This window comes from Malassezia sympodialis, genomic scaffold (assembly GCF_000349305.1).
Source record: "Malassezia sympodialis ATCC 42132 genomic scaffold, msy_sf_21, whole genome shotgun sequence".
NCBI lineage: Eukaryota > Fungi > Basidiomycota > Malasseziomycetes > Malasseziales > Malasseziaceae > Malassezia > Malassezia sympodialis.
In genome coordinates this window covers 22,884-48,361 of record NW_017387819.1, presented here as the reverse complement: position 1 = coordinate 48,361, position 25,478 = coordinate 22,884, and the positions used below count along the sequence as shown (strand labels likewise).

General features: G+C 58.6%; 13 protein-coding genes and 1 pseudogene across 14 annotated transcripts; 6 read left to right on the top strand and 8 right to left on the bottom strand.

Moving 5' to 3' along the window:
• Positions 1–442: 442 nt before the first annotated feature.
• On the top strand, positions 443–1,414 carry MSY001_3237 (uncharacterized protein; the record flags this gene model as incomplete). The annotated part of the gene is made up of 1 exon (XM_018885129.1): positions 443–1,414. One exon carries the CDS (start codon positions 443–445, stop codon positions 1,412–1,414), a length of 972 nt encoding a protein of 323 aa, XP_018741720.1.
• Positions 1,415–1,424: 10 nt separating this feature from the next.
• MSY001_3236 (uncharacterized protein) lies at positions 1,425–2,747 on the bottom strand (the record flags this gene model as incomplete). Its single annotated transcript, XM_018885128.1, has 1 exon — positions 1,425–2,747. The coding sequence occupies one exon, from the start codon at positions 2,745–2,747 to the stop codon at positions 1,425–1,427; it is 1,323 nt and encodes a 440-aa protein (XP_018741719.1).
• A 1,046-nt stretch (positions 2,748–3,793) lies between these two features.
• MSY001_3235 (uncharacterized protein) lies at positions 3,794–4,660 on the bottom strand (the record flags this gene model as incomplete). The annotated part of the gene is made up of 2 exons (XM_018885127.1): positions 3,794–4,541; positions 4,566–4,660. The coding sequence occupies 2 exons, from the start codon at positions 4,658–4,660 to the stop codon at positions 3,794–3,796; spliced, it is 843 nt and encodes a 280-aa protein (XP_018741718.1).
• An 875-nt stretch (positions 4,661–5,535) lies between these two features.
• On the top strand, positions 5,536–7,629 carry MSY001_3234 (uncharacterized protein; the record flags this gene model as incomplete). Its single annotated transcript, XM_018885126.1, has 6 exons — positions 5,536–6,754; positions 6,866–6,922; positions 6,947–6,967; positions 6,993–7,090; positions 7,114–7,135; positions 7,160–7,629. The coding sequence occupies 6 exons, from the start codon at positions 5,536–5,538 to the stop codon at positions 7,627–7,629; spliced, it is 1,887 nt and encodes a 628-aa protein (XP_018741717.1).
• Positions 7,630–7,678: 49 nt separating this feature from the next.
• On the top strand, positions 7,679–8,696 carry MSY001_3233 (uncharacterized protein; the record flags this gene model as incomplete). Its single annotated transcript, XM_018885125.1, has 2 exons — positions 7,679–8,589; positions 8,672–8,696. 2 exons carry the CDS (start codon positions 7,679–7,681, stop codon positions 8,694–8,696), a joined length of 936 nt encoding a protein of 311 aa, XP_018741716.1.
• A 1,158-nt stretch (positions 8,697–9,854) lies between these two features.
• MSY001_3232 (uncharacterized protein) lies at positions 9,855–11,858 on the top strand (the record flags this gene model as incomplete). The annotated part of the gene is made up of 1 exon (XM_018885124.1): positions 9,855–11,858. The coding sequence occupies one exon, from the start codon at positions 9,855–9,857 to the stop codon at positions 11,856–11,858; it is 2,004 nt and encodes a 667-aa protein (XP_018741715.1).
• An 82-nt stretch (positions 11,859–11,940) lies between these two features.
• MSY001_3231 (uncharacterized protein) lies at positions 11,941–14,322 on the top strand (the record flags this gene model as incomplete). The annotated part of the gene is made up of 1 exon (XM_018885123.1): positions 11,941–14,322. One exon carries the CDS (start codon positions 11,941–11,943, stop codon positions 14,320–14,322), a length of 2,382 nt encoding a protein of 793 aa, XP_018741714.1.
• Positions 14,323–14,362: 40 nt separating this feature from the next.
• MSY001_3230 (uncharacterized protein) lies at positions 14,363–15,412 on the bottom strand (the record flags this gene model as incomplete). The annotated part of the gene is made up of 1 exon (XM_018885122.1): positions 14,363–15,412. The coding sequence occupies one exon, from the start codon at positions 15,410–15,412 to the stop codon at positions 14,363–14,365; it is 1,050 nt and encodes a 349-aa protein (XP_018741713.1).
• Positions 15,413–15,648: 236 nt separating this feature from the next.
• On the bottom strand, positions 15,649–16,622 carry MSY001_3229 (uncharacterized protein; the record flags this gene model as incomplete). Its single annotated transcript, XM_018885121.1, has 2 exons — positions 15,649–15,902; positions 15,932–16,622. 2 exons carry the CDS (start codon positions 16,620–16,622, stop codon positions 15,649–15,651), a joined length of 945 nt encoding a protein of 314 aa, XP_018741712.1.
• A 66-nt stretch (positions 16,623–16,688) lies between these two features.
• On the bottom strand, positions 16,689–17,115 carry MSY001_3228 (uncharacterized protein; the record flags this gene model as incomplete). The annotated part of the gene is made up of 2 exons (XM_018885119.1): positions 16,689–16,951; positions 16,974–17,115. 2 exons carry the CDS (start codon positions 17,113–17,115, stop codon positions 16,689–16,691), a joined length of 405 nt encoding a protein of 134 aa, XP_018741711.1.
• Positions 17,116–17,196: 81 nt separating this feature from the next.
• MSY001_3227 (uncharacterized protein) lies at positions 17,197–17,565 on the bottom strand (the record flags this gene model as incomplete). The annotated part of the gene is made up of 2 exons (XM_018885118.1): positions 17,197–17,289; positions 17,311–17,565. 2 exons carry the CDS (start codon positions 17,563–17,565, stop codon positions 17,197–17,199), a joined length of 348 nt encoding a protein of 115 aa, XP_018741710.1.
• A 497-nt stretch (positions 17,566–18,062) lies between these two features.
• Positions 18,063–18,441, bottom strand: MSY001_3226 (uncharacterized protein; the record flags this gene model as incomplete). Its single annotated transcript, XM_018885117.1, has 2 exons — positions 18,063–18,134; positions 18,163–18,441. The coding sequence occupies 2 exons, from the start codon at positions 18,439–18,441 to the stop codon at positions 18,063–18,065; spliced, it is 351 nt and encodes a 116-aa protein (XP_018741709.1).
• Positions 18,442–18,689: 248 nt separating this feature from the next.
• Positions 18,690–19,610, bottom strand: MSY001_3225 (uncharacterized protein; the record flags this gene model as incomplete). Its single annotated transcript, XM_018885116.1, has 1 exon — positions 18,690–19,610. One exon carries the CDS (start codon positions 19,608–19,610, stop codon positions 18,690–18,692), a length of 921 nt encoding a protein of 306 aa, XP_018741708.1.
• Positions 19,611–21,998: 2,388 nt separating this feature from the next.
• Positions 21,999–23,737, top strand: MSY001_3224 (annotated as a pseudogene). Its single transcript has 2 exons — positions 21,999–23,417; positions 23,450–23,737. Coding segments are annotated over exons 1-2 (1,707 nt in total).
• The last annotated feature ends 1,741 nt before the right edge of the window (positions 23,738–25,478 follow it).

Below are 25,478 nucleotides of genomic sequence, written 5' to 3'. Positions count from 1 at the left end.
CGGCCGAGGCGCCGCCTGCGGCAGCGACGCCGGACTCGCTCCTCAAGCAGTGGTTTGCCACATTGCATGTGCGTAAACATTTGCTGACGCAGGATATACAGCTGACATTACGTCAAGCTGCTCATACGCTGCGGCAGGCGCGCCTGCCGCCGGTCCTGCCGCCGGCCGCAGCGCAGGCACGGCTGCAAGGCGAGGCGGGTGTGGCCGGCCAGGCACACACGCTGGATTCGTCCATGCCCTATAGCCTGTCTACACTGCGTCTGCGGGAGGAGGCATGGCGGCACCTCGCCGAGGCATTCGCGCATGAGCCAGCGTCGGAGGCCCCGCTGGTCGCGCGGCTGCGCCGCGGCGCCGCGCTGGACGAGGCGCCGGATTTCCGTAAGCCACGTGGCAACCAGTAACCCCGCGGCGGCCGGGAACGGACGGGCCATCTTTTGCCACCATGTCGAACGCGCTGGAATCGCTGAAGCAGTACACGACCGTCGTCTCGGACTCTGGCGACTTTGAGTCGATTGCAGCATACAAGCCACAAGATGCGACGACGAACCCGTCGCTGATCCTCGCGGCGGTGAAGGAAGAGAAGTACGCCAAGATGATTCCCCCGGCGGTCGACTACGCCAAGAAGCAGGGCGGCAGCACTGAGGAGGTGCTGGACCGCGCTGTGGACCGTCTGATTGTCTCGTTTGGCGAGGAGCTTCTCAAGATCATTCCCGGCCGCGTGTCGACTGAGGTTGATGCGCTCCTGTCGTTCGACAAGGACGCGACGGTGAAGAAGGCCCTGGATCTCATTGCGCTGTACGACTCGCAGGGGATCAGCAAGGACCGCGTGCTGATCAAGATCGCGTCGACCTGGGAGGGTATCCAGGCGGCCCGTGAGCTCGAGTCGGAGCACGGCGTGCACTGCAACCTGACGCTCCTGTTCAGCATGTGCCAGGCGGTGGCGTGTGCCGAGGCGGGCGTCACGCTCATCTCGCCGTTCGTGGGCCGCATCCTCGACTGGTTCAAGAAGAACAAGCCCGACGGTGACTACGAGGGTGTGAACGACCCTGGTGTCGCGTCGGTGCGTCAGATCTACCAGTACTACAAGCAGCACGGTTACAACACGATTGTGATGGGTGCGTCGTTCCGCAACACGAGTGAGATTGTCGAACTTGCGGGCTGCGACTACCTGACCATTGCACCCAAGCTCCTTGAGTCGCTGAAGGGCGACACGCACGCGCTCGAGCGCAAGCTGTCGCCGGAGCTTGCCAAGCGTGCCGAGCCGCTTGAGAAAATCTCGTACATTGAGAACGAGCCGAAGTTCCGCTGGGATCTCCTGCAGGATGCCATGGCCTTTGAGAAGCTGCACGAGGGTATCCGCAAGTTCGCAGAGGACGCTGTGACGCTCAAGTCTATCCTGTCTAAGCACCTGTAGGCTACGTAGACTACCGCGCTGGTCCCTTGGCTGGTGCACGCGGCGGCGTCACGCCTGGCTGTGCATGAGGCGACGGGCCTGCATTCAACTCTGCCGGGTCGAGTGGGTCGCCCGCCATAGCGCGTCGCTCAGGCGGCGCACCAAACGCACGGAAGCTCTGCTCATGTTGCTCGCGCTGCATCGCGCGGAACTGGTTCTCGCGCCACCACCATGCGCGCGCATGCGACACGAGGCGGCTATCCGGCTTGCGCGTTGGTGTGTGGCTGACTGATGTGTGCGATTCGTCGACAGAGAGGCCAATGCGCCGCATGCGCGACAGGAGCCGCAGGCCGCCGACGGTGACGACAGCCGCCATGATATAGGCAACCACACTCATCACGTAAAAAGCATGGGGATGCTCCTCGAGGTGCGACGTCAAGTTCATACCGAATAGACCGACAAACAGCGTAGCTGCACTCACACCCAGGGTCATGATGCTGGTCCCGAGGTCGAGAGTCAGCAGCTTATTGCGGTTGCTGTCGAGAATGAGCTCGACAATCTCCTGTGTATTGTTGACATTGGCGTAGATCTGCTCGATCTCAGCAATGACCTCCTCGACCTGCTTCTCAAAGCTCTCCAGCAGAAGCTCGAGCTCCTCCAGGTCGCTAGACTCGGTGCGTGGGCGGCCGAGCTTGGCGTCCGTCAGGTACATGAGCGCCATGTCCTCGTCGTTCTCAAGCACCTCGGTGACGGAGACCTTGACACCGCGCGAGCGGCTCAAGAAGTTATTCAGTTTGCGCGAGATTTGCAGGAGCATGCGCAGTTTCTCGCGGTCGATGTCGTCCTCGAGTGCCTCGAGCAGGTCGTCCACGACAATTCGCAGCCAGCTGAGCTCGGAGCGAAGCGCCTCCAGAACAGACGCAAGGATCGACTCCAGTGCGCGAAACTCGTAAGGAAGCGACGACGTATTCAGCCGCAAGTTGTGCTCGAGATTGTACACGAACGCCGAGTGCAGGTGCGTGTCGGCTGTACTGTAGCTGTCGAAGAGAAGCACGGCATCCGACTTGACCATCGCGCGGATATGCAGAATATTGATCAGAATACCACTCCGGCGCGCGAGGATCGTCGGCACCAGGTTCGGCACGCGCGAATCAATCTTGCGCAGGTCGCGCGGCTCGAGCCCGTGGTGCGAGCAAAGCTCTGATTTTTTGAACACGCCCGAAATTGTCTTGATCGATCCAGCTGAGTCTAGGATCGTACAGCGCAGTAATATGTTCGGAGAGAGCTGCGTCATGCCGATGCCTCCTATCGGACGCGCCCCGCCGGCCCCTTTGGGGCCGTCGTCTGTGGCCATGGATCGTGCGCCCCAGAACGGCACCCTGGGCGCGCAGAATGTCAATCTTCTCTGGATAGGAATTCCGATGCATGCATACGATATAGGCGGACCCCGCACCCGCGCCAGGGCAGCCGTGGCGCTCAGGGACGCCCGCCACCTCATGGTCGCCGCCACGATCTGGGTGCGTTCAGGTGGAGGTTTCGTTCCTGCCGCGATGCCAGGCTCTGACCCCCAGGGCATTGCGTGGGTGTGTGCGGACGCGCGCCTTGGGCGCGAGGCTGCGAAAGCCGCAGCAGCGCAGATGGTGGCTAGCATCACGGGCTTGGTGCCACAGGACGTGCTCGCCGCATGGAACCAGGCGCAAGGCACGCCATGGACGATCCAGACTCCCTACTACGAGTCAGTTGTAGCGCACTATTTTGCCGAGAAGGCGGACCTGCTACCTTCTACCCCTGCCGTGGTCCTTCTCGTACACCGCGACTCGCCGCTGCAGGAGCATAAACAGAGGGTTCAGGCGCAAGAGGGCTTTGATGTGCCGATCGCGCTCGTTGTAGGCATGGGCAATGACACCGCGTCGGGCGCCCCGCAGGGTGATATTGACGAGACATATGCGGTGCATGGATGGGAGTACGTTGAGGCGAGGGACGAGGATGCCTTGACACGTGTTCGCGAGGCTCTTATGGTGCATCAGTGGCCCAACGCAGTGCCTGCCGAGTCGGAGGCCATACCGCCAGGAGTACGTGCTCTTGCGCAGCTGCCTGATGCAGAGCGGCCTTGGCCCGCGGCACCCGCTGCCATGCAAAAGGATCTGGACGCCTTTCTTGAGGCGGACGACGAGTTCGGCACGTTTGTGAGCGCCGAGGGCCCAGCAGACAGCGATATCGATTCACTCTATCCACATCAACTCCATTCGCTGCAAAACCTTATTGACCACGTCAAATCACTACCACCTGGCCCGGCCCGACGAGACGCCGCGGCACATGTCGCCATGGAAGTCGAGCGCGCCTTGGCATCATCATAAGAGCCGGGCTCTTTTCCTTTTTTTTTTTTTTTTGTCTTTTTTATTACACACACAAACCGGGTACATGGTCCACGAGCATACGGTCGAGTGTCTTGCCGACATGATCTTCGTCGTCAGACACATCGTCCGCATTTGCGTAGGCCTCGGCACGCATCGCCTGCAGATGCTGGCGCCATGCCGAGTCCGAGACAGACAGGTGGAACTGGGTGCGGCACAGGAAAAAGGCCTCCATCCGGTTCAGCTCATCGAGAGGGATGCCAGTCACCTCGTGCCATGTTTTGTTCAGGAATGTATTGTCGTCCAAAAACTTGTTTGCCATCATGAGCCCCAGCGTCAGCAGCTTGAATGGCGCTGTGGGCGGTGGCTGTGCGAGCAAGGCCAGTGCCACTTCGGTGTCAGCGCTGCCGGCATCCGACCATAGCATGCCCTGAAGCATGTGCACATAGTGCAAGGCAAGGCACAGCGTTGTCGGCGACAGCCGTGTTTGCACGAGCACCTGCTGCGTAAAGTGCCGGAACGCGGGGCTCACCTCGCCCAGCAGAGCCGAGTGCTCGCGCTTTAGCCCGGGCCGAGCGCGACGCTTCGGCGTCTCGGGCGCATGCAGACCAGCACACTGCTCGAGCGATGGGAACGGCCGCTGCTGCAGCGATCCCATCGCCCGCACAAGGCGCTGCAGGTCCGCCGATAGAGCCGTATAGGGCGACGATAGGTGCAGTGCACCCATCGGCTCGGTCAGCTCCTTGTCCTCCAACAAGGGCACAAGCGCTGGTGGCGTCACTGGCTCGCTCACACTCGACGAGCTCATCGATACGCACTCCTCCAGGTGCGGCTCAGGCGACTCGGAGCGCACCTCGCGCCCAGGCGAGAGACGTGCGCCGCTCCGTGTAGACACACGGCGCAGACCGACCATCTCGGCACAGGCCCTCCAAACGGCATCCGCACAGAAACGGGAGAGGAAAACGGCCGTCACCTCGGGCGCCACGCGCGCGCGGTCCGCGTCTGACGCCTCGAACTGGGGCGTCGGGCCAGGCACGGCGTGCATGGAGGAAGCTGCAGCCGCCGGTGGGACCGGCTCGTGCATGTTATATGCGCGCGGATCATAATGCACCGGCGGCGGGCCATAGGCCATCGTCGGCATAGGGGGCGGTGGTCCCCATACGGGCCACGGCACCATACCGGGCCAGTGTGGCACATACGGGGGGTACGCCGAGGACACCGGTGGCCACGAGGGCATGGGCACCGGTGCGCCCATCGACAGGCTGCACCAGGCCTCAGGGTGCATCGGCTCCATGAGGGCCATGCCTGGCACAGGGTGCGGCCGCGCCGCCGGGAGGCGGGGGGCCGGTGGGGGTGCACAGACGTACACGGGCCGGCCGTAGGCATCCAACGCGGACGCTGGTGCATCGTACGGGCCGCCTGCCACCACAGGTTCAGAGCGGACCACGAACGGGTGCTCCATAGAAGTGGCCATCATGACACCAAGAAGGCTGTCGGGTCAGTTGGTTAGACGGTCCGCCACGGAGGAGCAAGCACTTAGTCTACACCAAGCGTGCTCACGTGGGAATCCAGACGCCACACTACCCTTGCTCTTGGTGAGTTGTGGCACTTCAATACGAAGGCAAGAGAGGGTGGGGAGGGGGAAGGGGGGTTGCGGAGAAGCCGGGACGACGTAGGGGGGCGAGATGCATCGATTAGGCGGGGCGGCGAAAGAAAACGAGATTCTCGGCCGACAAGGCGAGAGAGCCGTCGGTTCCCTGCTGCTGGATCAGACGCGCGACGCGGGCGATGAGCCACGCGGAGCACATCCGCGATGTCTATGTGTACTTTTTGCGCACGGGCATCGCCAATGATGGGCTCGCGCATGGCTGTGAGTATACGCGCCATGCACCTGTGCGCGCGCCGTGGGACGAGCCTGATGCACCGCAGCACAGCGGCGAACGCTCCGAGGCGCCGATGGATCGCTACGGCTTCTTCGACGCCTCGGCGACGATGGCACGCGGCGCGCCTGCGGTCCTTCCTGCGTCAGCGTATGTGAAGCGAGGCCTACGGCACCCGGTCGCGCGCACACCAGCGCCGCTGGGACGGCGCAGGATGCAGCGCCCGCCAAAGGCTGCTACCGTGCAGCGGCAGCGCGACGCCCTCACACGCACCGCAGATGCTCGCGAAAGGCGGCGCATACACAAGTGGATGCACATGCTGCAGGGAGAAGAGTTCCACGAAACATTGCGTGCGCATGTGGCGCCGGCGCTTGTCGAGCGCCGCATATTCAAAGGCGTGCCCGACGACATGCGGGGACAGGTATGGGACGTGCTCTCACGCGCGCACGGCACGCGGGACGTGCCGGCACCGCATGATATGCTCGAGCATGCTTCGCCGCATGATGGGCAGATCGACTTGGATGTGCCACGCACGGTCCGTGGCCACACGCGGTTTTTCACGCGGTACGGGCGTGGGCAGTGCGAGTTATTCAGCGTGCTGCACGCACTCAGTCTCCTGTGCACGGAGTGCGGATACTGCCAGGGCATGGGCCCCGTCGCAGCCACGCTCCTGTTGCACGCGCCTGCAGCGCAGGTCCTGGCACTTCTCGTGCGCATGCACGATGCGTATGGCTTTCACGACATATGGCGGCTTGGGTTTCCCGGGCTACGCGCCGAGTTCTTTGCGCTGCGAGAACTGCAGCGGGCATTCACGCCGCGCGCGTCGCGGGCACTGGAGGCGGCCGGCCTCGCACCCAGTGCGTACGCGACAGGGTGGCTCATGACGCTCTTCTCGGGCGTGCTCCCATACGCAACACACTTGCGTGTGCTCGACATGTTCTTCCATGGAGGACGCAACGTGCTCCTACTCGTCGCCGTGGCCATGGTGCGCGTGCTCGACGTGCGCCTCGCGCACGACGCGCACCTCGACCTGCTCGAGGAGCTCAGCCGGCCTATGCTGCCGGAAGACGACGACGCCCTGTGCCTCTGGGTACAGCGCGCAATGCATGCGGCGGACGTGCAGGCCTGTCTGTCGCGTGCACGCGCCGCATGGGCGGCCCTTGTAGACCACGGCACCGACGCCGCGGAATTTGTGTAGGAGCCTCCACCCACCATGTCCGTGGCGCCTCCTGCGCCAGGCTCACCTGGTGCGCCGGCAGCTGCGCGCGCGCAGCTCTCGGCCATGTGCCGGCGCGGTACGTCAATGTGACTGACCGCAGTGATCCTGCGCAACCTTGCGAGTGCGTGTGATGTGCTGACATGCAGCGCTCTACGATGTGGGCGACATGCCCTACCGCCTCGCGCGCCCGTTCCTGCAGCAGTGCAGGCCGGAGCAGCTGCGCATGCTGGAGGAGGCCTCGCCGGTACGCTGTGTATGCTGACGCAGCACCTCCTGGAGGACACAGACGGTGCGTGTGGCAGCTAACACACAGAGCTGTGGCGGCGTGCATGCCTCCGTGACTTTGCTGACCTGCGCAAGCTCGACGAGGAGGGGCGCCTGGACGCGCCGCCGGTGTGGCGCGACCTGTACCAGACCAGGCAGCAGCAGGCTGAGGAGGCCAAGGCGCTTGCGACCGCGCGCATCAAAGGTCGCTACGCAGAGCACAGCGCACTGAAGAATGCCAAGAAACTTATCGTAACAGATGTACCCATACCCTCGCAGCGGCGCCGCCCGCGGCCTGTGGACCGCACGCCTGCCACAGCGCTGCAGTCGCAGGGCCGTGCCATGCTCCTCAAGGCTCGCACGGGCCTCGCGATGCGTGCGCGACAAATGATGCGGCCACCCCGCCACCAGCCCGCCGCGCGCGCCGCCGCCCCCTCTCTCGCTTCACGAAAGCCAGCGCCTCCGCCGCGCTCGGCGCCGCCGCCGCCGCCGCCGCGGGGCGGCGGTAGTGCCACGTGACAGTGCGCCGCCGCCTATACTCTCGCCGCGACGGCGCCCAAGGCGCGGCATGTCGTTTAATTTTACGTGGCCGACCTTCTCCGCAGAGTTCTACAGCAATGCTATCCATACACTCACAACGGCGCTGAACCGTGGGCAGAAACCCAAGGCCATTGTGGGTGATATCGTCGTGCAGGAGCTGCATATGGGGACGGTGCCGCCCGAGCTCGAGATCCTCGAGATCGGCGACCTGAGCAGGGACCGCTTCCGCGGCATCTTCCGCTTTGTATATGCGGGCGACGCGCACCTGGAGCTGTCGACAGGCGTGCAAGCGAACCCCCTGGCCCGCAGCAGCGAGTCGCTGGGCCTGCTGGCGGGCCCTGCGGCGTCACGCGGCATGCTCTTTGCCGCGAGCCCCCTCACTGTGCCGATGCGTGTGCGCCTCTCTGACGTCAAGCTGCGCGCGATTGTGGTGCTTGTCGTCTCACGCACCAAGGGCATCACGCTTGTGTTCAAGAACGACCCACTCGAGAGTGTCCGCGTCAGCTCGACGTTCGACAGTGTCGGTGTGATCCAGAAGTACCTCCAGGAAGAGATTGAGGGCCAGCTGCGCGAAATGTTCCGCGAGGACCTGCCAGGCATCATTCACCGGCTCAGCCAGGACTGGCTGCGCACCGAGACGGCGGAGCGCGCGTCGCCAGCGCCGCCACCGAGGCCGACGACCGACGCGCCGCCGCCGCCTGACCGGCCCGCCACGCCGCCGCTCGTGCGGGAGCCATGGTCCATGGATGACAGCGCCGAGACGCCGCTCTCGGTGCTGGCGCTGGAGAATGCGGCGCCCCAGAGTGGCGCGCCTGGCCTCACGCGCCTGGCGTCGACGCACGGCTCGTCGCGCGGGCTCAAGGACCTCGTCGAGCCACGCACCCAGAGTCCCACACGCGCGCGCACCTTTCACACGACGAGCCGCGTGCGTGCGCCTATGTCGCTCTCGACCAGCACGCCGCCTCCGCCGGCGCCGCCGGCGCCCAGCAGGGGCCTCGACGTGTCGAGTCACCTGGCGGAGCTGCTGCGGGCGAACCACACGCTGAGCCCGTACACACCGAACCCGCGGCTCGTGGCACTACGTACGACGCCGCCCACGTCGCGGCAGCGCAGTGGGCGGGCCGTCGCGCGGCAGACGCGCGTGTTCCATGCCCACTATCTGCAGTAAGCCTCGTCGAGGATGGGCGGGCGCACCCGCAAACGCGCCGCGGCCGCATGCACGGCCTCGCGCGAGATGTGCAGTACGCCGTCGTCTGCCATGAGCAGCCCGGCCTGCGCGAGAGCGAGCGTTGCATCGTCGGGGCGCAGCCCGGCCGCCGCCGCGAGGCGCGCCAGCGTGGTGCGGGGCGGCAGCGGCACCGTTGCGCCGGACGCCGCAGGACGCTCGATGCGCACCTCGCCGGCCCAGCCGCGCGCCGCCGTGCGCCGGCGCACGGGGCTCGAGTCTGTGCTGCTTCTCGTGGCGGCGGCATCGCCCGCGAGCACCGCCCGTATCGCGTCTCCGCCGGGCTCCCAGGCTGCCTGCAGGGTGCGCACGAGCTGCGCGGACCAAAACGCCATATACCCCTTGAGCCCCAGCTCCGAGAGCGGGCGCTCCGGCGTGCCGGCCACGGCCGCCGAGCGCGACAGGTAGTAGCTGTACTCCATGAGCAGTGTGCCGTAGCCCTTGCGCTGGTACGGCGGAAACACGACGATGCACGCTAGGTTAAAGTCGTCGTACGATACCTTCTCTTTCGAGAAGAAGCCCAGCGCATGGTCAAACTGGCTCGTCGCATCGGTGAGCACGTAGACAAAAAACGGAGCGACGTCGAAGAACACGGTCTTGTGGTCGATAAACAGCTTGCCAAAGAGGCACACATTCTGCACATACAGCTTGGCCTCCGCGCCATCGACCTCCCAGAGGATGTGCGCGCCCCGCTGGTACACGCGGCGCCCGGGCGGATGGGTATAGGTGCACGCCTTGCGGTGCGCATGGTACGTCGCCGCCGAGCGCATGTACTTGAAGCAGCCCGCACACACCCACAGCGTCGTCGCATCTATGGGGTACGGACTCGCATACCACGGGCGGATCGCATAGTCGTCAAAGAGAACCCTGCTGGTGAGCGAGGCGCCACCTACCGCTCCAGCGCGCGGCCGACCCCCGGCTCGTCGTAGGCCATGCGTGGCGGTGGAGGCCCACGCACCGCCGCTTCGCCGCCGCCCGCATGAGCGACGCGTTTCCGAACCCGTTTGACCCGCCGCCTGCTGCCGAGGCGCCGCCAGTGACGGAAGATGAACTGAGTCGTGTGCTGCGCGAGTCGCTTGCATTCGAGCAGGATGCCGCGCAGCGCCGGCAGGAGGCCGAGGACGCCCAGCTCCGAGAGGCCCTCCGCGCCAGTGAGGAGGAGCATCAGTGCCAGCAGCGCGCTCTCGAGGAGCAGCGGCGGCGCGAGCGGGAGGTGATAGAGTCGTCGCGGCGCGAGGCGTTTCGCGATGAGCGCCGCCGCGAGGCCGAGGAGCAGCGCCTCGCGCTCCTCGAGATGGAGGTCATGGCGCGCAGCAAGCGCGAACACGAGGGGCGCCTGCGCACACAGTCGCCGCGAGTGTCGCTGTCGCGCCCCTTCTCGCCGGCGTCGCGCGAAAGTGCGAGCGATATCGGGTCGTCGGACATGGAGCCGCTCCTGTGGCTCCGCCACCGCAGCTCGGCCGCCACGACGGAGAGCTCGTCCAGTGCACCGCACCCACCCAGCACTCCGCCCCGCTTTGAGGAGATGCCGAACCCGTTTGCGGCGCCAGACGGAGCATCAGCACCGCTCCCGCCGAACGAGAGCGACACGCCGACCAGCGCGGCCGTCCCACCTCCCGCGGCGCCTGGCCCGGCCACCCACAGCAGGAGCCCCGCACCGCCGCGGCTGTCGCCCATGCCACCTGCGACCCTGTTCGCGCAGGCCAGCCATGTGACGGCACAGGCGGACGTCGCGATGTCGCCCAGATCCACAGCGGAAGCTGTCTTGCCAGCCGAACACAGGACGATTCGCCCCACACATGCGCTGAGCCGCTACGAGGCCTTGTTTGGACGGCACGAGGAGGAGTGGAACGACGAGTGTGGCGCCTCGCCCGCGAGCGAGTCCGGCTCGTCGTTCAGCCTGTCGCCCTCACCGACATCGCCCGTCGCCGAGACGCCCGTCGCGAGTGATCCGGTGGCGCTGGGGCGCATGCTGGGCTTGGCGCCGGACAACGACACGACGCCAGTGCGCGAAACGCCGCCTGCCGTCCCACCTAAATCCGACGAGGACGACACGCTATCGCAGGGACCGAACCTAGAGCTGCCGACGCCCACGCCTCACACCGAGCCGCTCGGGTACCCGCCCGCGTATGTGCCTGGCCACCCGGCGCTGCGGGGTGTACAGTTTGGCGCGGCCAATGAGCCGTACCCCCTGGAACTGCGCACTCCCGACGGGGCGATGATATACCCCACGCTAGACCTGTCGTCTACGCCGCAGCTGCCCGCGGATGCCACGCAGCTGTGTTTCCCCCACGTCGTCGAGCTGGGCGGTGCTCAGCCGTACTTTGTGGTGCGCGCCTACTCGTGGAAGGTGCTGCTGCAGGCCCTCGCTTGGCACGGCACGTCGGTCGTGCAAGCGCCAGGCGGGGCGCTCTACGTGCATGTGGCATTCGCGGTGCCGAAGCAAGCTACCAGCCCCAGCTTCGCGGCGCCTTCGCTCGTGAGTCTCGCGCTTGGGACGTCCGCGGAGCCGGTGGCCCCCGCGTCCAGCGCACTCGCAGCGGCGTGTGCGTGCCACCATGTGCCACTGTATGCAGTACCGCTCGTGGCGCATCCCCTCTCGCTGCCGACGGACCTGGTGACTCTTGCGCAGTCCCTGTTTACCGCGCCGCAGCTCAGCATGGCGCCCGCGCTGCGGGAGCTAAAGCAGGCCATTGCGCGCCATGGCGAGTGGCTCGACGCGCGCAGCCACGCCATGGCGTCGCGCACCCACACATCGCCGAGTGCGGCCGAAACACTGGAGCTGCGCCTGCTCTCCCACCAGCTGGCCTTGCTGGCGCACCCAGTCACCGCGCCGGATGCCGTCGAGAGCGAGGGCGGGCACCGCGACGCGCTCCGCACGCGCATGCGCCGCACACTCGCGCGATGGAACTCGGCGAACGTCGGGAACGACGAGGATCTAGCTACGTGGATCACGCCATACGACGTAGCGAGCCGCCCGTAGACGCGCCAGGCATGGCAGATCGGCCCCTCGTTACGCTCGGCACCTCCACGTTGCCGACCGACGACGCGCCGCGCCCTGTTGGATGGTGCGCATCACGGTCCCGGACTGGATCGTGCACCGCGCCGATGAGCGGTCTAAGCGATCCACCATATACACACTCGACGTGCACCCTGACGGGACGCGCCTGGCCACAGGTGGCCTTGATACCAAGATCCGCGTGTGGGCCACGGCGCCTATCGTGAAAGAGTCGACGCGTTCGCCGCGCCTGCTCAGCACCTTGGCGCGACACACCGGCGCAGTGCTGTGCCTGCGCTGGTCGCATTCGGGCCGCTTCCTTGCGTCGGGCTCCGACGACACGGTCGCGCTGATCTGGGACCTTGACGAATCGGGCAGTGGCAGTGGCATCGCGTTTGGCACGTCTGAAACGAACGTAGAGCACTGGCGCCCGCACCGCCGGTTGCCTGGCCACGATTCAGACATCACAGACCTCTCCTGGAGTGAGAGCGACGCGTACCTCGCGACCGTCGGCCTCGACTCACTTGTGATCCTGTGGTCGGGCGACAAGTTTGAGCGTGTGCGCACGATCCGCGGGCACCATGGGTTTGTCAAGGGCGTGTCGTTTGATCCCATTGACCAGTTCCTCGCCACAAGTAGCGACGACCGCACCGTCAAGATTTGGCGCACAAGCGACTGGGGCCTGGAAGCCTCCGTGAAGGCGCCGTTCAAGAGCAGTCCCAGCAGCACGTTTTTTCACCGCCCGTCGTGGACGCCCGACGGCGCGCACCTACTCGCCGCAAATGCCATGAACGGGCCGGTGTTTGTCGCGAGCATCGTCGACCGGTACACATGGGCGTCAGACATGGCGCTTGTGGGTCATGAAAATGCAGTCACCGTAGTGGCGTGCAGCCCCCGTTTGTTTGAAGGCCCCAACAAGACGTCTATCTCGGTGCTAGCACTAGGCTCACAGGACCAGAGCGTGTCGGTGTGGATGACAGGCCTTGCGCGACCGCTCCTCGTCGCCAAGGACTTGTTCGAGCGGCATGTCATGGACTTGGCGTGGTCCGCTGACGGCTACACACTGTATGCTTGTTCATCCGACGGCTCCGTCGCTGCACTGTCGTTTGACGCCGACGACCTTGCCCCCACGCTACCCGATAGTGCCCTATTTGAGGCACGGGCGGCGCACGGCTATACTAGTGGCGCGCGGCGTGCCGCGACACACGTACCGCTTGTGCGCCCCGCGCTCGAAATGGATGCGCCACCGCCGCCGCTCGTCTTGAAGACCAGCTCGCAACCTACGGAGCGACTTGTACAGACAATTACGCGGGACCGGAATGGCAAGCGCCGCATCCGCCCGACCATCGTCCATGAGAGTGGCACTGCGCCAAGCATCGCTAGGACCGAGTCGCCCTTAACCTCCGAGGTCAGTACACCCTGGGCCCCATCGCAGCCGGCCATACCGCTCTTCCGGCCAGGCCGGGCTACCGAGCCTGGCGCCATGCCCGTACAGCGCCACGTTACATGGACAGGCCGTCATGTGTCGGTGGAAGCGCGCAACGAGGCCGCCATTACCGAGCTGGTCTACCGAGCGCAGGGCCACGTGCGGTGGACCGACGTGCTTTGGAGCCCCGTACTGAGTGTGACGGCTAGTCCCACTTGGGTAGCCGCCTCCCTCCATGATGGCACGCTCGTTTGGTACTCAAGCAAGGGCCGGCGCCGCGCCACGCTGGCCATAGACCCTTGTGTCTGTCTGGCGTCGCAAGAGAACTACTTGGCGGTGCTCACGACGCGCTCCTCAGTGGCCGTATGGCATGTTGTACAGGGTCAGCAACACATTCCTTTTACCGAGGCTCCGCATGGCGACTATGCCAGCATGTATGTGCATACCAACGGTGTGCCTGTGCTGATAGTAAAGCAGCCACAGGCGGCGCTTGCCCTGGATACCCAGAAACAGGCCTTTGTATGCATTGCTCAGGGCACGCTCGCGCGGCTCAGTGACGCGTGGGATGTACGGCTGCGCGAGCGCAGCGCGACGCCCCGGGACCCTGTGCTGCAGGCCGAATGCGCGCTCAGCGAAGCGCTGCCGCCGGAATCGACCGCAGCGCAGGCAGGAGCGACACCCCAGCAGCGTCTCGCAGCCACCTTGAGTCACCTGGACATGCGTATGTCCGCTGCCGAATTGCTCAACAGTGCCAATGAATACCGGCAAGCTTTGTATGCCTTGGGCCGCCGCCTCGCGGACGAAGGACTCCAGAGTCAAGCAGAGGACTTGGTCGAAACACTGCTCGGACCTGTGTATTACCACCCGAATATGCCTGTTTGGACCCCGCAAGTCCTGGGCATGGACAAGCGCGAGCTCCTCTTGTCGCTATTGGCCGTGCTAAGCCAGGGTCGCCTAGCTGCTCTAGCGAATAGAGTCCACGAGGTGCTCCGTGCACAACGTGGCACCTCCACCTTCGAATAGATGACCATTGGGGGATGAACTATCAAAACCGAAGGGTTATTTACCAAATGGTATGACCGCCGCTGACAATAATGTCGGCGCCGTTGCAGAAGGAAGAAGCGGAGCTAGCAAGCCAGACAATAACACCACGCAGCTCGTGCGGGCGACCGATACGGCCCAGAGGGTTCGCGTCGCTCCAGCGCGACAGCATCTCAGGGTCCGAGTCAAGCTGGTCGGCCACCAGGTTGGTGCGAATGTAACCAGGCGACAGGGTGTTCACGCGAATATTGTGTGGGCCCCATTCAGCAGCGAGGTTGCGACCCATCTGCAGCACAGCCGCCTTCGACGTGTTGTAGGCCACCCACTGTTGGTCACGGTTGACAACCGTACCCGACATAGAGGCAGTCAGGATGATAGAACCCTGGTTTTGCTTGCGATCCTTCATCACGCGGGCACCTGCCTGCGCGGTAATAAAGACACCCAGCGTGTTCACTTCTAGCATCTTGCGGAACTCATCCACGGGGTAATCAAGTGCAGGGTATGTCTGCATAATACCAGCATTGGCCACAACGACATCGATGGTCTTAGTGGTCGAAACATTGGAGATATACTGCATAGCCTCGTTCATCTCGTCGGCGCTCGTGACATCAGCAGTAATGAACTCGATCTGACGGTCCAGGAGCTGGCAGTGCTTCGCGACCTTCTGGAACTCCTCGCTAGGCACATCCGATCGGTCAATCACGAACACGTGGGCACCGGCCTCAACAAAAGCCAGAGCCATCTCGAGACCCAGACCACGGTTACCGCCAGTGACCACGGCCGTCTTCTCGAAAAGGGAGAATTCGGCGAAAATGGTCGTAACGTGCTTGTCCATGCCTTCAGAGCGCTGGTTGATTACAGCATTCACCCCAATGTTCTTAGGGTCGGGGTTGGGGCCAGGGTTGATAGGCATGTCGCTCTGCGAGACACTAGGACGGGCAGGTGCCTTCCAGTGCTTCACAGCCATAGCAGGAGAAGCACGGGAGAAGGCCCGAATAGCCGAAGCAGGCGTAGTCGACTTGCGAGCGGCGATGCGCAGCATAGAGGCCGGAGCCAGGCGGAACGAAGACATCAGGATGATGGTACGAAGATACGGGGGATGAAATGCGAACCACGGGGATTAAATGCGAACCAGAGATATATCCCCGTGCGAATTTGATGCGCCCCGACTGAGATTATCCGACGAAATAGGACCCTATGGCCCGTCTCGCGCCAAAGGGTCGAAAAGCGCGGTCCATACCTATCCACCCAATCAGACCCGAGACTGACGTGGCAAATTACTAAAAATGGCTGCGCACTACACGGTGGTCACACATAGCCACGGTTTTTGGCGGAACGAAGGAATGCCATGGTCTCAATGGGATTGGTGCTTCCCGAGACCCTTTGCACCTCGTCATCGTGGACTAGCATGAATGGATTATGAGCGCGCTCTTCGGCCAATGTATAAATACCCGTCGTAACGCCATTGTTGCGACGACCCCACAAATCGGACAAGAGAGACTGGATGGCTGGCCGGTGGGGCAGCAGCTTAGCACTGAACTTAGCGTTCGATGCCGTATATTCTAACGTCAGTATATCAGATAGTACGTACCATGCCCGCAGTATACAAGTGTGTCGGAGGGAAGAGCAGCAATCACCTCGTTTAAGGCGTGGTGCATGTCACTTGCATCCCCTTCAAAGAATCGTCCGCAGCCTGAAATGAAGAGTGTATCACTAGTTGTCAATGAAATAGGTACACACCCTGTAAAAACGCCGCGCTTCTTCTCACCCTCGTGGCCCTCCTTAATACCATGTCCCGTACGGGCAAGCTCCTCCTGTGAACGTTCATCTTCGACAAAGAAACAAGTGCTTTCGCGTGTGTGGCATGGTGTGGAATAGGCTGTAACATGAACGGGGGCTTGGTCAAACAGAGTGAACTTGTCGCCATGCTTCACAATGTGTGTCACTTGCGAAACCTCTCGTGACCCACCCCATATAGGCCGCCCTGGGAATGTTTGAGCAAAGTCTTCATTCCCACCGGCATGATCAAAGTGCTTGTGTGTCGCAATACAGCCGACAACCGCATCGTCAGGTAGGCCCAGATCTTTCGCCACTTTGTGCACGGACTTCACATCATAGGGGTCTACAAACACAGCCTGGGAGTTACCCTGGGCTGGCGTAGACATTAAAATGTAGGCATAGTTGTCCTCACGGACGGGAACAGGTACAATGCGCATATGGCGGCGAGGCACAAACGTTGAAGGTCGGATAAGACGGTTGGCCACACGGGTGCGTGGCAACATAAGACAAGCGCCGGTGTGGAGGGGCGTAGATATCGTACAAGTCTATGGGGTCAGGTGCCAAGCGGACTAGTTGTTCTGACTGAACTTGTAGCCACACTTGGGGCAGTCGTAGAAGACAGTAGTACCTTCATCAGCACTGCGCAGCTGCAGTGTATGGAAGTTCATCTCTTCGTTCCCACAGCCCGGGCATTTTTCCTTGATGGTGGCCTGCTCCATGGTATTCTCATCCGTGCGACTCACATGGCTTACAAGCTGTCGTTTCTGTCGCAGGACAGAAGGGAAGGCAGATGGGTGTGAGCGCGTAACGATCGACAAATTGTCATAGACTGCTGTGAGAATTACGATACATACTACGAGCATCCTGGACAGTACCGCATGGGGCACACGTAATGACATCATCATTGCTTGGAAGATCAAGAAGTGACCCACATGCTGTGCAGAACAGCAGTGAGCCAATCTTGTCTGGAATGATAGGGGCCTCGCTCGCCGCCATGGTGGCACGCACAACGTCGTCGCCTCGCCAGTAAGAAAATTTTATCACGTGGACTCCACCTATGCACCTACGGCCTCAGGTCTATCGGATGCGCAGGCCATAGAGGCGCTCAAGCTGCTCACAACTCTCGTAGACCTCGGCCTGTATTTTCGCAATCTTTTCACGATCGCCCTGCTGTTAGATATATATACGTACACCGATGCCAAAGAATCCTTGGGCATCCATAAGTCGACGACGTTTATACTCCTGAGCATTCTCGCACTGACGGTAAAGCTCCTTCATCCACATTTCTTCCACGCGCTGCTCAAAGGCACGGAGCTCGGGACTGCCGCGGTCCTTCGAAATCCGGTGTACATTTCCGCCTTGATTTTTGTATGTGGTAGAGGAAGTAACAAAGGGGTGCTTGGCAAAGGACACTGGATCCACGTAGTAGGAGATACCTCTGTCCATCGTCGTCCGCTGCGCACGGTGAAGGGACGTGGGTCGCCATCTGAAATCTGGATCCGAAACCGTAAATAGTTGGGGAATATACGACAAGAGTGTAAAAAAGACCAAGATAATAATGGGAAGCAGCTGGAACCACATCGCTGTTTGATTAGCACCCCCTGCTGGTTGCTGACCCGCCTGGCGAGCGCGAGCCCCAGCCCCTGGGCGATAGTAGTGAGTGCGGAAACCGGGACCACCGAAAGTGAACATGGGACCGCCGAACTGTGCACCAGCCATGCCCGCTCCACCGCCAAAGAACATGTTGAATAGATCCTCAGGGTCCACTTCTGTGGCCATGCCTGGCCGCATTCGTGCACCACCAGCAAATGGATGAGCAGCTCCCGACGCGGCGGCACTGCCAAACCGACTGTCGGGATCGCCCCCAAACCGATCATACATAGAACGCTTGTCCTTGTCAGACAAGATGGTGAACGCTTTGGATACCTCTGGATGTGAGAAACTTAATACATACGCTTGAAAGCTTCGTCAGCACCTGGCGCTCGGTTCTTGTCAGGATGGAGCTGTAGCGCCAGCTATCGTTTTAGAATAGTATCAACGTACCTTCTTGTATGACTTTTTTATCTCACCTTCCTCGGCCGTTTTTTGAATGCCAAGCACCGCGTAAAAGTCGCCGCCTGCACGCTTCACACGGCGCACTACCTCGACCTGTTTTTCCGTGTATTCGCGTTGTTGACCTGCATCATTGGTCACAGTCGTGCGCGAAGTGGTTGATGTATACACAGTTTCTTCCTCTTTGGCCTTTGGTGCACTCTCCGTTTTTGCATGTGGGTCGCTCGACCCTTGCGCCCCCTGCTGCTTGAGCCGAGTGAAGAGCGCCATGGCCTCGGGCGTCGAGTATATAGCCACGCTTTTTCGGGCCCATTTAAGTGCAGCCTCTGTGTTTCCATTCATGTCATGCTTGCGCGCAAGATCTAGCGCCTTGCGCGCTTCTTCCGCGTCCATAATGCACACGTCGCCCCTGGACTGTGGTCGGGTACGTGGAAGCTGCGGTGTGCATACATTCAGGAAATATGCTCTCCACACTTGACAAGGTTGGGCTAGCAAAGACTATAAAGAGCGTGGGGCGTTTAAAAGAGCATGTCCATGAACGAGGTGCTCATTTCTACACCCACGAACACAGCCGCATTAGCGGGGAAGGCACGAGCCATTGCAGGCCCGAAGCCCTTAAACAGAGCACCAACACCATCAGCAGCCACGGTCTTGGCGGCACAGTCCATGAAGCTCTTGAAGGTACCTTCGGGAGCTCCCTGATAGCGCGACTTGATCACATCCGGAGGAATCGCAAGAGCCCAGTTGGCCATACCAGCAAGACCTCCAGCTGTAACAGTGGTCATGATGTTAATATTTTTGGGGTCTTGGTCGGCAGGAGTCAGATAGCGTTTGGCTACCTCATAGGCGGCAAAGTAGGCGGCGCTACCAGGTCCATCACGGGCAAGAGTGCCGCCAGTTCCCTTGAAAATCGAACGAATACCGCCCTCCTTGTACAGCTGGCGCACCACATCACCTGGACCCTTGTACTTGGGACCCTCAGCCGACTGGCCCTGAAGCTGGAGTAGGACTTTGATACGCTCAGCAGGTCCTGCAACAAGCACAGTAGGGATGGCACTGAAGAAACCAGCAATCGAAAGTTCAGTCAAGTTCAGCTCAGCCTCCTTGCGGTTGGGGGTGGCCGCGTAGACAAGCTTCTTGCCCAAGTCAAAAGAAAAGAACGAAAGAGCAAAGATGGGCGTGACACCGATCAGAGGGGGACCCATGCCACGGTAGAGACCCTTAATACCATCGGCCTTAATCGTCTTGCCGATCACATCCATGGAACCGGAGTAGGTGCCCGGGGGAGCCGTCTGGAGACGGGTCTTGATTAGGTCAAAAGGATGACCGACAAGTACGGCGCAAATACCACCGAAACCACCGGAAACGAAAGACTTGATAGAAGTGGCAACGCTTTTGTGGCTCTGTTGGACTTCGATGTTTTCAGATGTAGTATCCATGCTGACTTGCGGGGCCGGAGGTCAGATACCGGACCGGACCTTCATTGTGTCTCCCCCCGTCGCGTGGAGCCACGTGGCCTAAACGAGACAACAAGGACGTGCCGTGACGTCCGTTCACGCGCCAGGCCCTCAAGCATGGGTGACACGTTCCTGTCGCTACCAGAGTTCTTTGAGACAGAACTGGCGGAGAGTCTTCAGTCTCGTACAGAGTCTCTGTCAGCGTTTCGTGAACTTGGACCTCCGGACTTGTGTCATGTGTTAAAAACTAATGGCCGGAAAGATCAAGGAACATACCACCTAGTTTCAGGTGTAGATGCCTCCTCCTCGGCTACTTTGGCTACGTACATAACGAGCCTATCTTATGAACTCGAAAAAAACACAGATTGGTTTGGCGTGAAATCCACTTATAAACTGAAGGGCGGTGTCTACTGCTGCTACAATGCATTCTCGCGAGTCGACCTGCGCGTTGAGGTTTGTATTCCAGGAAGTGTTATGACCTATGTTGTGAATGGTCGGGGTGAACGGCAAGAGGCCACTCCGGAAATCTGGCAAGAGACGTACTTGTCAGGCGTGCTACGTTCAATTTTATATGCAGATGATGAAAACTACGCATTGCTAGGATATCGCCGCATGGACCCTATTCCAACGCCTGACCATGAAGTTCGCTTCCTTATGGCCGCGGAAAACCTTTTCTTTAAAGGATGGCAGCTTGGTAGCAATCCTGAAATTCAGGTGGCTACCATTGTGAACAATCATCTCGCTGCAGGTATCCTCAAATACTTTGGAGAGTCGTCCCGCTACGAGCACGCTGTGAACCTGTTCGAGAAGTTATGGGCACGCGAACCGGAGGTGGCAGCCCTGGTGGCACAGTCATATTTGGGAATGAATGAAGAAGTGAAAGCTGTGCAAGTGATGCATCGCTCTTTGCAGCAGAATCCTCATAATTATGTCGTGCTGCATGTGCAGGCAGACTTTCTTACCACTAAGGGGCAGCACGAGCGTGCCATCCAGGTTGCTAAGGAGGCGGTTTCATGCGCACCTAGTGAGTTTTCGACCTGGGCAAAACTCGCCGAGTGTTACATCGACATGGGGGACTGGGCCGAAGCGCTACTCACATTGAACTCTTGCCCTATGTTTGCATACAATGAGCGTGACTTGTTTCGCATCCCTCAAGCAGCTCGCACACATTTCCCAGTGCCTCCTCTTGCCATTCAAAGCAAATTGCTTGATGAAAACCAACTTAACGACATGGAAGGGGACCCTACACTGCTCCGATTGCCTGCACCTGCTCTTCGGGGTACATTTGCTGGAGCTTACAAAGTGCTCACCAGACTGGTGAGTAAAGTGGGCTGGGATGACTTGCTGAAATATCGTTCTGAAGTGTTTGTGATGGAGGAGGAGTACCGAAATCAAGATGCGGGTACAGTAAGTCCAGACGAGAAACAGCAACAACAAGGTCAAGGCGGACATTGGTTAACCTTTACTGATAAGCGTTTGTGTGAGCGCTGGCTAGACAACCTTTTTATGGTATTGTATGAAGATCTTCGTATCTACACAATATGGCGAGCGGAACAGGCCCACTATGAATCGCAATCCCTTGCCTATGAAAGATCGGCAGTTGACTGGGAAATCCTTGGCGAGCTTGCTTTGCGACTGCATCATTTCGACGAAGCTCACGACGCATTTTTGCGGAGCATCAGCAAAAAATTCTGCGCGAAAGCCTACGTGCATCTCCTTGAACACTGTACAGAAACGGCCAACGTCGAACAAGCTCTTTCCATGGCGATGCATCTCGTGGCCCATAACCATCGCTGGTATAATGATACCGTCTACCCGGGTGTGGTCGCTAAAAATCTTTTTATGTTAATTAAGAAGAATGGCTTAGGAAAGGTTTCAAATACGCTTATTTCAATGAAGCCTCCCCAAGCCATGCTCCGCCTTATGCAATGGTATTTCGCTTATGCTCAAGAGTTTCGTCTACCAGGTACACAGTCTTGAGATTCGCTATAAACTATTTTTACATGCGATCCTTGTAAGTCATGACGTGATATAGGTCAAATAGCTTCACTACCGGCGCATAAACCAGAATCACCGAGGTCTAGAAGCTCACTGATGACTAAATATAAGGTGCGCATCGCCCGAAAGCAAGCAGCATAACTATTCGACGATCTCCACCACGGTCAATACCTTACAGAAGGCATGGTAGGGCAGGGTGTCCTTTTGGTGGACCCACCTACACCAGTTGTGCCAAGTCGTAAAAATATTGTATGTCAAATATGGCAAATCGCTAACTAAAATTAGAACTTCGACAAATTTTATGAAAACAGGTCAGCACCGTCCGCGAACAGATTGTCACAGCAACTGTCCCATCTAAATGGGCCAAACAGAAGGACAAGCGAGAATACCCTCCGAAAGATATCTAGCAGAACTAGTTGGGGACGCAGATCATCGGTATGTTGTACTTATTTAACCCAGGCTGTTACAAATCCTGAACTTGAAGATGAAACACCACGACGTCTCTCTTATAATTGCTATAACGAAGATCTTGAGACTGGTCTGAAAGACGCCTCTATCCAGCATGGGTCTGCACAATTGGATGGTAAAATGGCGTTTCCAAGTCCAATTCCAGATGAGAAATTTGATGAAAGACGAACTGATCTTGACATTATCGTTGTCGAATGGGATGGAGATGATAGGGAGTTGGGCACTTCATGGAGCATGACGTATCGCGCATATCTCACCTTGTATATTGGGTTGACCACTATATCTTCAACTATGGCCTCTTCGATATCATCTATGGTTCTTGTCAATGTGACAGAAGCATTTAATGTGTCAATGGAGGTTGCAAAGCTGACAGTGTTCATTTTTGTCGGTGGCTACTGTTTGGGACCTTTAGCATGGGCACCTATGTCTGAACTCTATGGCATCCGATGGTCTCTCTTGATTTCATTGACTGGTTCAACTATCTTTAATATGGCGTGTGCGCTTTCCCCGAACATTGGTGCACTGATTATATTTCGTTTTCTGGCGGGTACTTTCTCCTCGGCTACGCTTGTTATTGGTGGTGGTGTTCAGGCTAATATCTGGGAAAAGGATTGGTTGGGTGTGGGTATGAGTGTATTCTCCATGGCACCTATGTGTGGACCGGCATTGGGACCTGTCATAGGTGGATGGATTGCTGTCTCGAAAACTACATGGCGCTGGGTATATTGGGCCATGACTATATTTTCAGGGTTTCTGGTTGTTCTTGGGCTCGTGTCCATGAAAGAATCGAATCCGAACCTTACTCTTCAAAAGAAGGCTCAAAGATTGCGCAAGACAACTAATGACGACCGATACAAAGCTCCAATCGAGCTGCGAAGAATTGTGCTCAAAGAATTGTGTACACGTTGGTTCCTACTTCCCATTTTAATGCTAATCTTTGAACCTATGCTTCAAGCAATCACAATTTATATGTCGTTTGTATATGGAGTACTATACCTATTTTTCGAGGCGTTCCCAATTGTATTTGGACTTCACCAATTTAATGAGGTACAAATTGGACTAACATTCCTGGGCTTTTTGTTGGGATGTTTTCTTGCTGGAGGCTTCTACATCTTCTACGAAAATGTCCGATATGTTAGAGCCATGAAAGCTAGCCCAAGTGGAGTACTGCCTCCTGAGCAACGTATTCGTGTTGCCTTGATCGGCTCTCCTCTGTTGACGATCTCACTCTTTTGGTTCGCATGGTCTTCGTATGAATTCGTTTCATACTGGTCTGCGATTGGTGCCGCCGTAATGTATGGAATGTCTATGTTCTTCATCTTCGTATGTCAAAGACTTTGTGTATCTAACTTCAGTTTTCTCTAATGACATTTATGGCAGACGCATATCGCCAGCAGACCGCCTGTGCATTGTCCGCCAATACTGTTACCCGGTCAGCATTTGGATTTGGATTTCCGCTGGTACGTTATAAAACACACTTGATGACTAACAGAAAGTTCGCAACGCAAATGTATGATAAACTCAACCCCCGCTGGGCATCCTCGCTGCTGGGATTTATTTCTGTCGCTATGCTTCCTATTCCATTTCTTCTCTACAAGTACGGCGCTTGGTTACGATCCAAAGCGAAGTTCGCGTTTGGATAGAAGAATCACAAATGAGGTTATTCATCAGTTGGCTTGGCTACTTTTAGTGGGTCTATAAATAGAACTAGCTTGGCAAGTGTCTCAAATGTTTTTGCCTGGCCAATAGCACGCGAAAGTTTCGTCTCTTAACTGATATGTCTGGGCCGTGTGCCCACGTGTCTTGGTTAACAATTATTTGACATACGCTTGCCTGTATAAAATTTAGTCGTCGCTCAATCTCAGCTATCTTGTGCAATATGCATCTGATTGGTCAATTTCCTTTTAGTCGCTTGGTTGGATAGTTATTTTGCCGAATGCACCAAATATGTCTATGCGTCAAGCGAGATAGCTATTTTGACCGTAAGCGAAATCAGTACCTCGCCTGTCAAAGTATCCGTCGGTCTCCGCTAGTCTTCTCACCCACCACTCCTTCTCAATAACATGGCTCCGCGTCCTTCAGCTCAATCCCTATATGTGGATCGACGTAATTGGACGCCAGAAGAAGATGCACTTTTAATTCAGGCTATGAGTCGCTTCCGCTTTATGCAGGAAACTCGCTGGACTGAAGTCGCTGGAAGTATTCCCGGTCGTACTGCGAAAGCATGCCGCAAACGTTGGGTCAACGGCTTAAATGACCGTCTGAAGAAAGGTTCATGGACTAGCGACGAAGATGCTCGTCTTCGCGAAGGTGTGGCGCTGTTGTCTAACGATTGGGCAAGGATTGCGGAGCATGTTGGACAACGATCTGGTGATCAGTGCAGCAAGCGTTGGAGAGAAGTTCTTGATCCAGCCATCAATAAGACCTGCTGGACTCCTGAAGAAGACCACATGTTGATTAAATTGTTCGAAAAGCATGGGTCATGCTGGCAAGAGATTTCGACCCACTTCAACAACCGTCGTGCTCTTCAATGCCGTAATCGTTGCTGTAAGCTGCTGGGTCTCCATTCTCATCAGCGTGTGAAAAAAACAGGCCTTGCGCTTCCCGCAGCCTCAACTCCGGTTCCTTATATTGCTAATAATCACGAAATGCCCAAGGTTGTTTCCTCTATGACTGATATGAAGTTACCAATGGATACTAATTGGCAAAATCAGACAGTCACAAGTCCAATAATGATGTCTACGCCAACTGATACGCCATTGACTGCAGGCGTGATGCCGCAGATGTTCGAGTTGAATGGAATGAACCTTTCCAACAACCAAGTAAATATGGATTACTTGAATTCTGATGAAAAGAATACGACGCATTTCCTCGATGCCTGGAATAAAGTGCAAGGATTTTCCTCCACTGAACGCAAAGGTACTCCGGCATCTTTGAGCTTGTCCGAAACGGAACCCCCCATGGGTTCACAGATGACATCCCCAAGTGTCTCTACTTATTCACCCACAGCTGATCTAACGCTCTTGCCGAACTCGGGAAGCGGGGCTTCAAGCCTAGATGGCTCCCCATCGACACCCTTTACAGCTCCCACAGCTCTTCAGTCAAACAATACTTCTACGGGACTAAATCAGAACTTTTATCCTGGTACCTCTATGGATGTTCCTGATGCTTTGTTCCTTTCCAGCCCATCATTGACTGTTCCCTCGGTCAATTTAGATGATTCTTTCAAAGTTCCATCTGCCCAACCACTTATGACTGGTATGGTACAGCTTCCGACCTCTATACAAGAACTGGATATATGGACTGCGAGTAACTTTCTGATGTAATTTTGATACGAGGTAATGACGACATGGTATCCGGTGAAGAGAACCAAAACTACTGCTA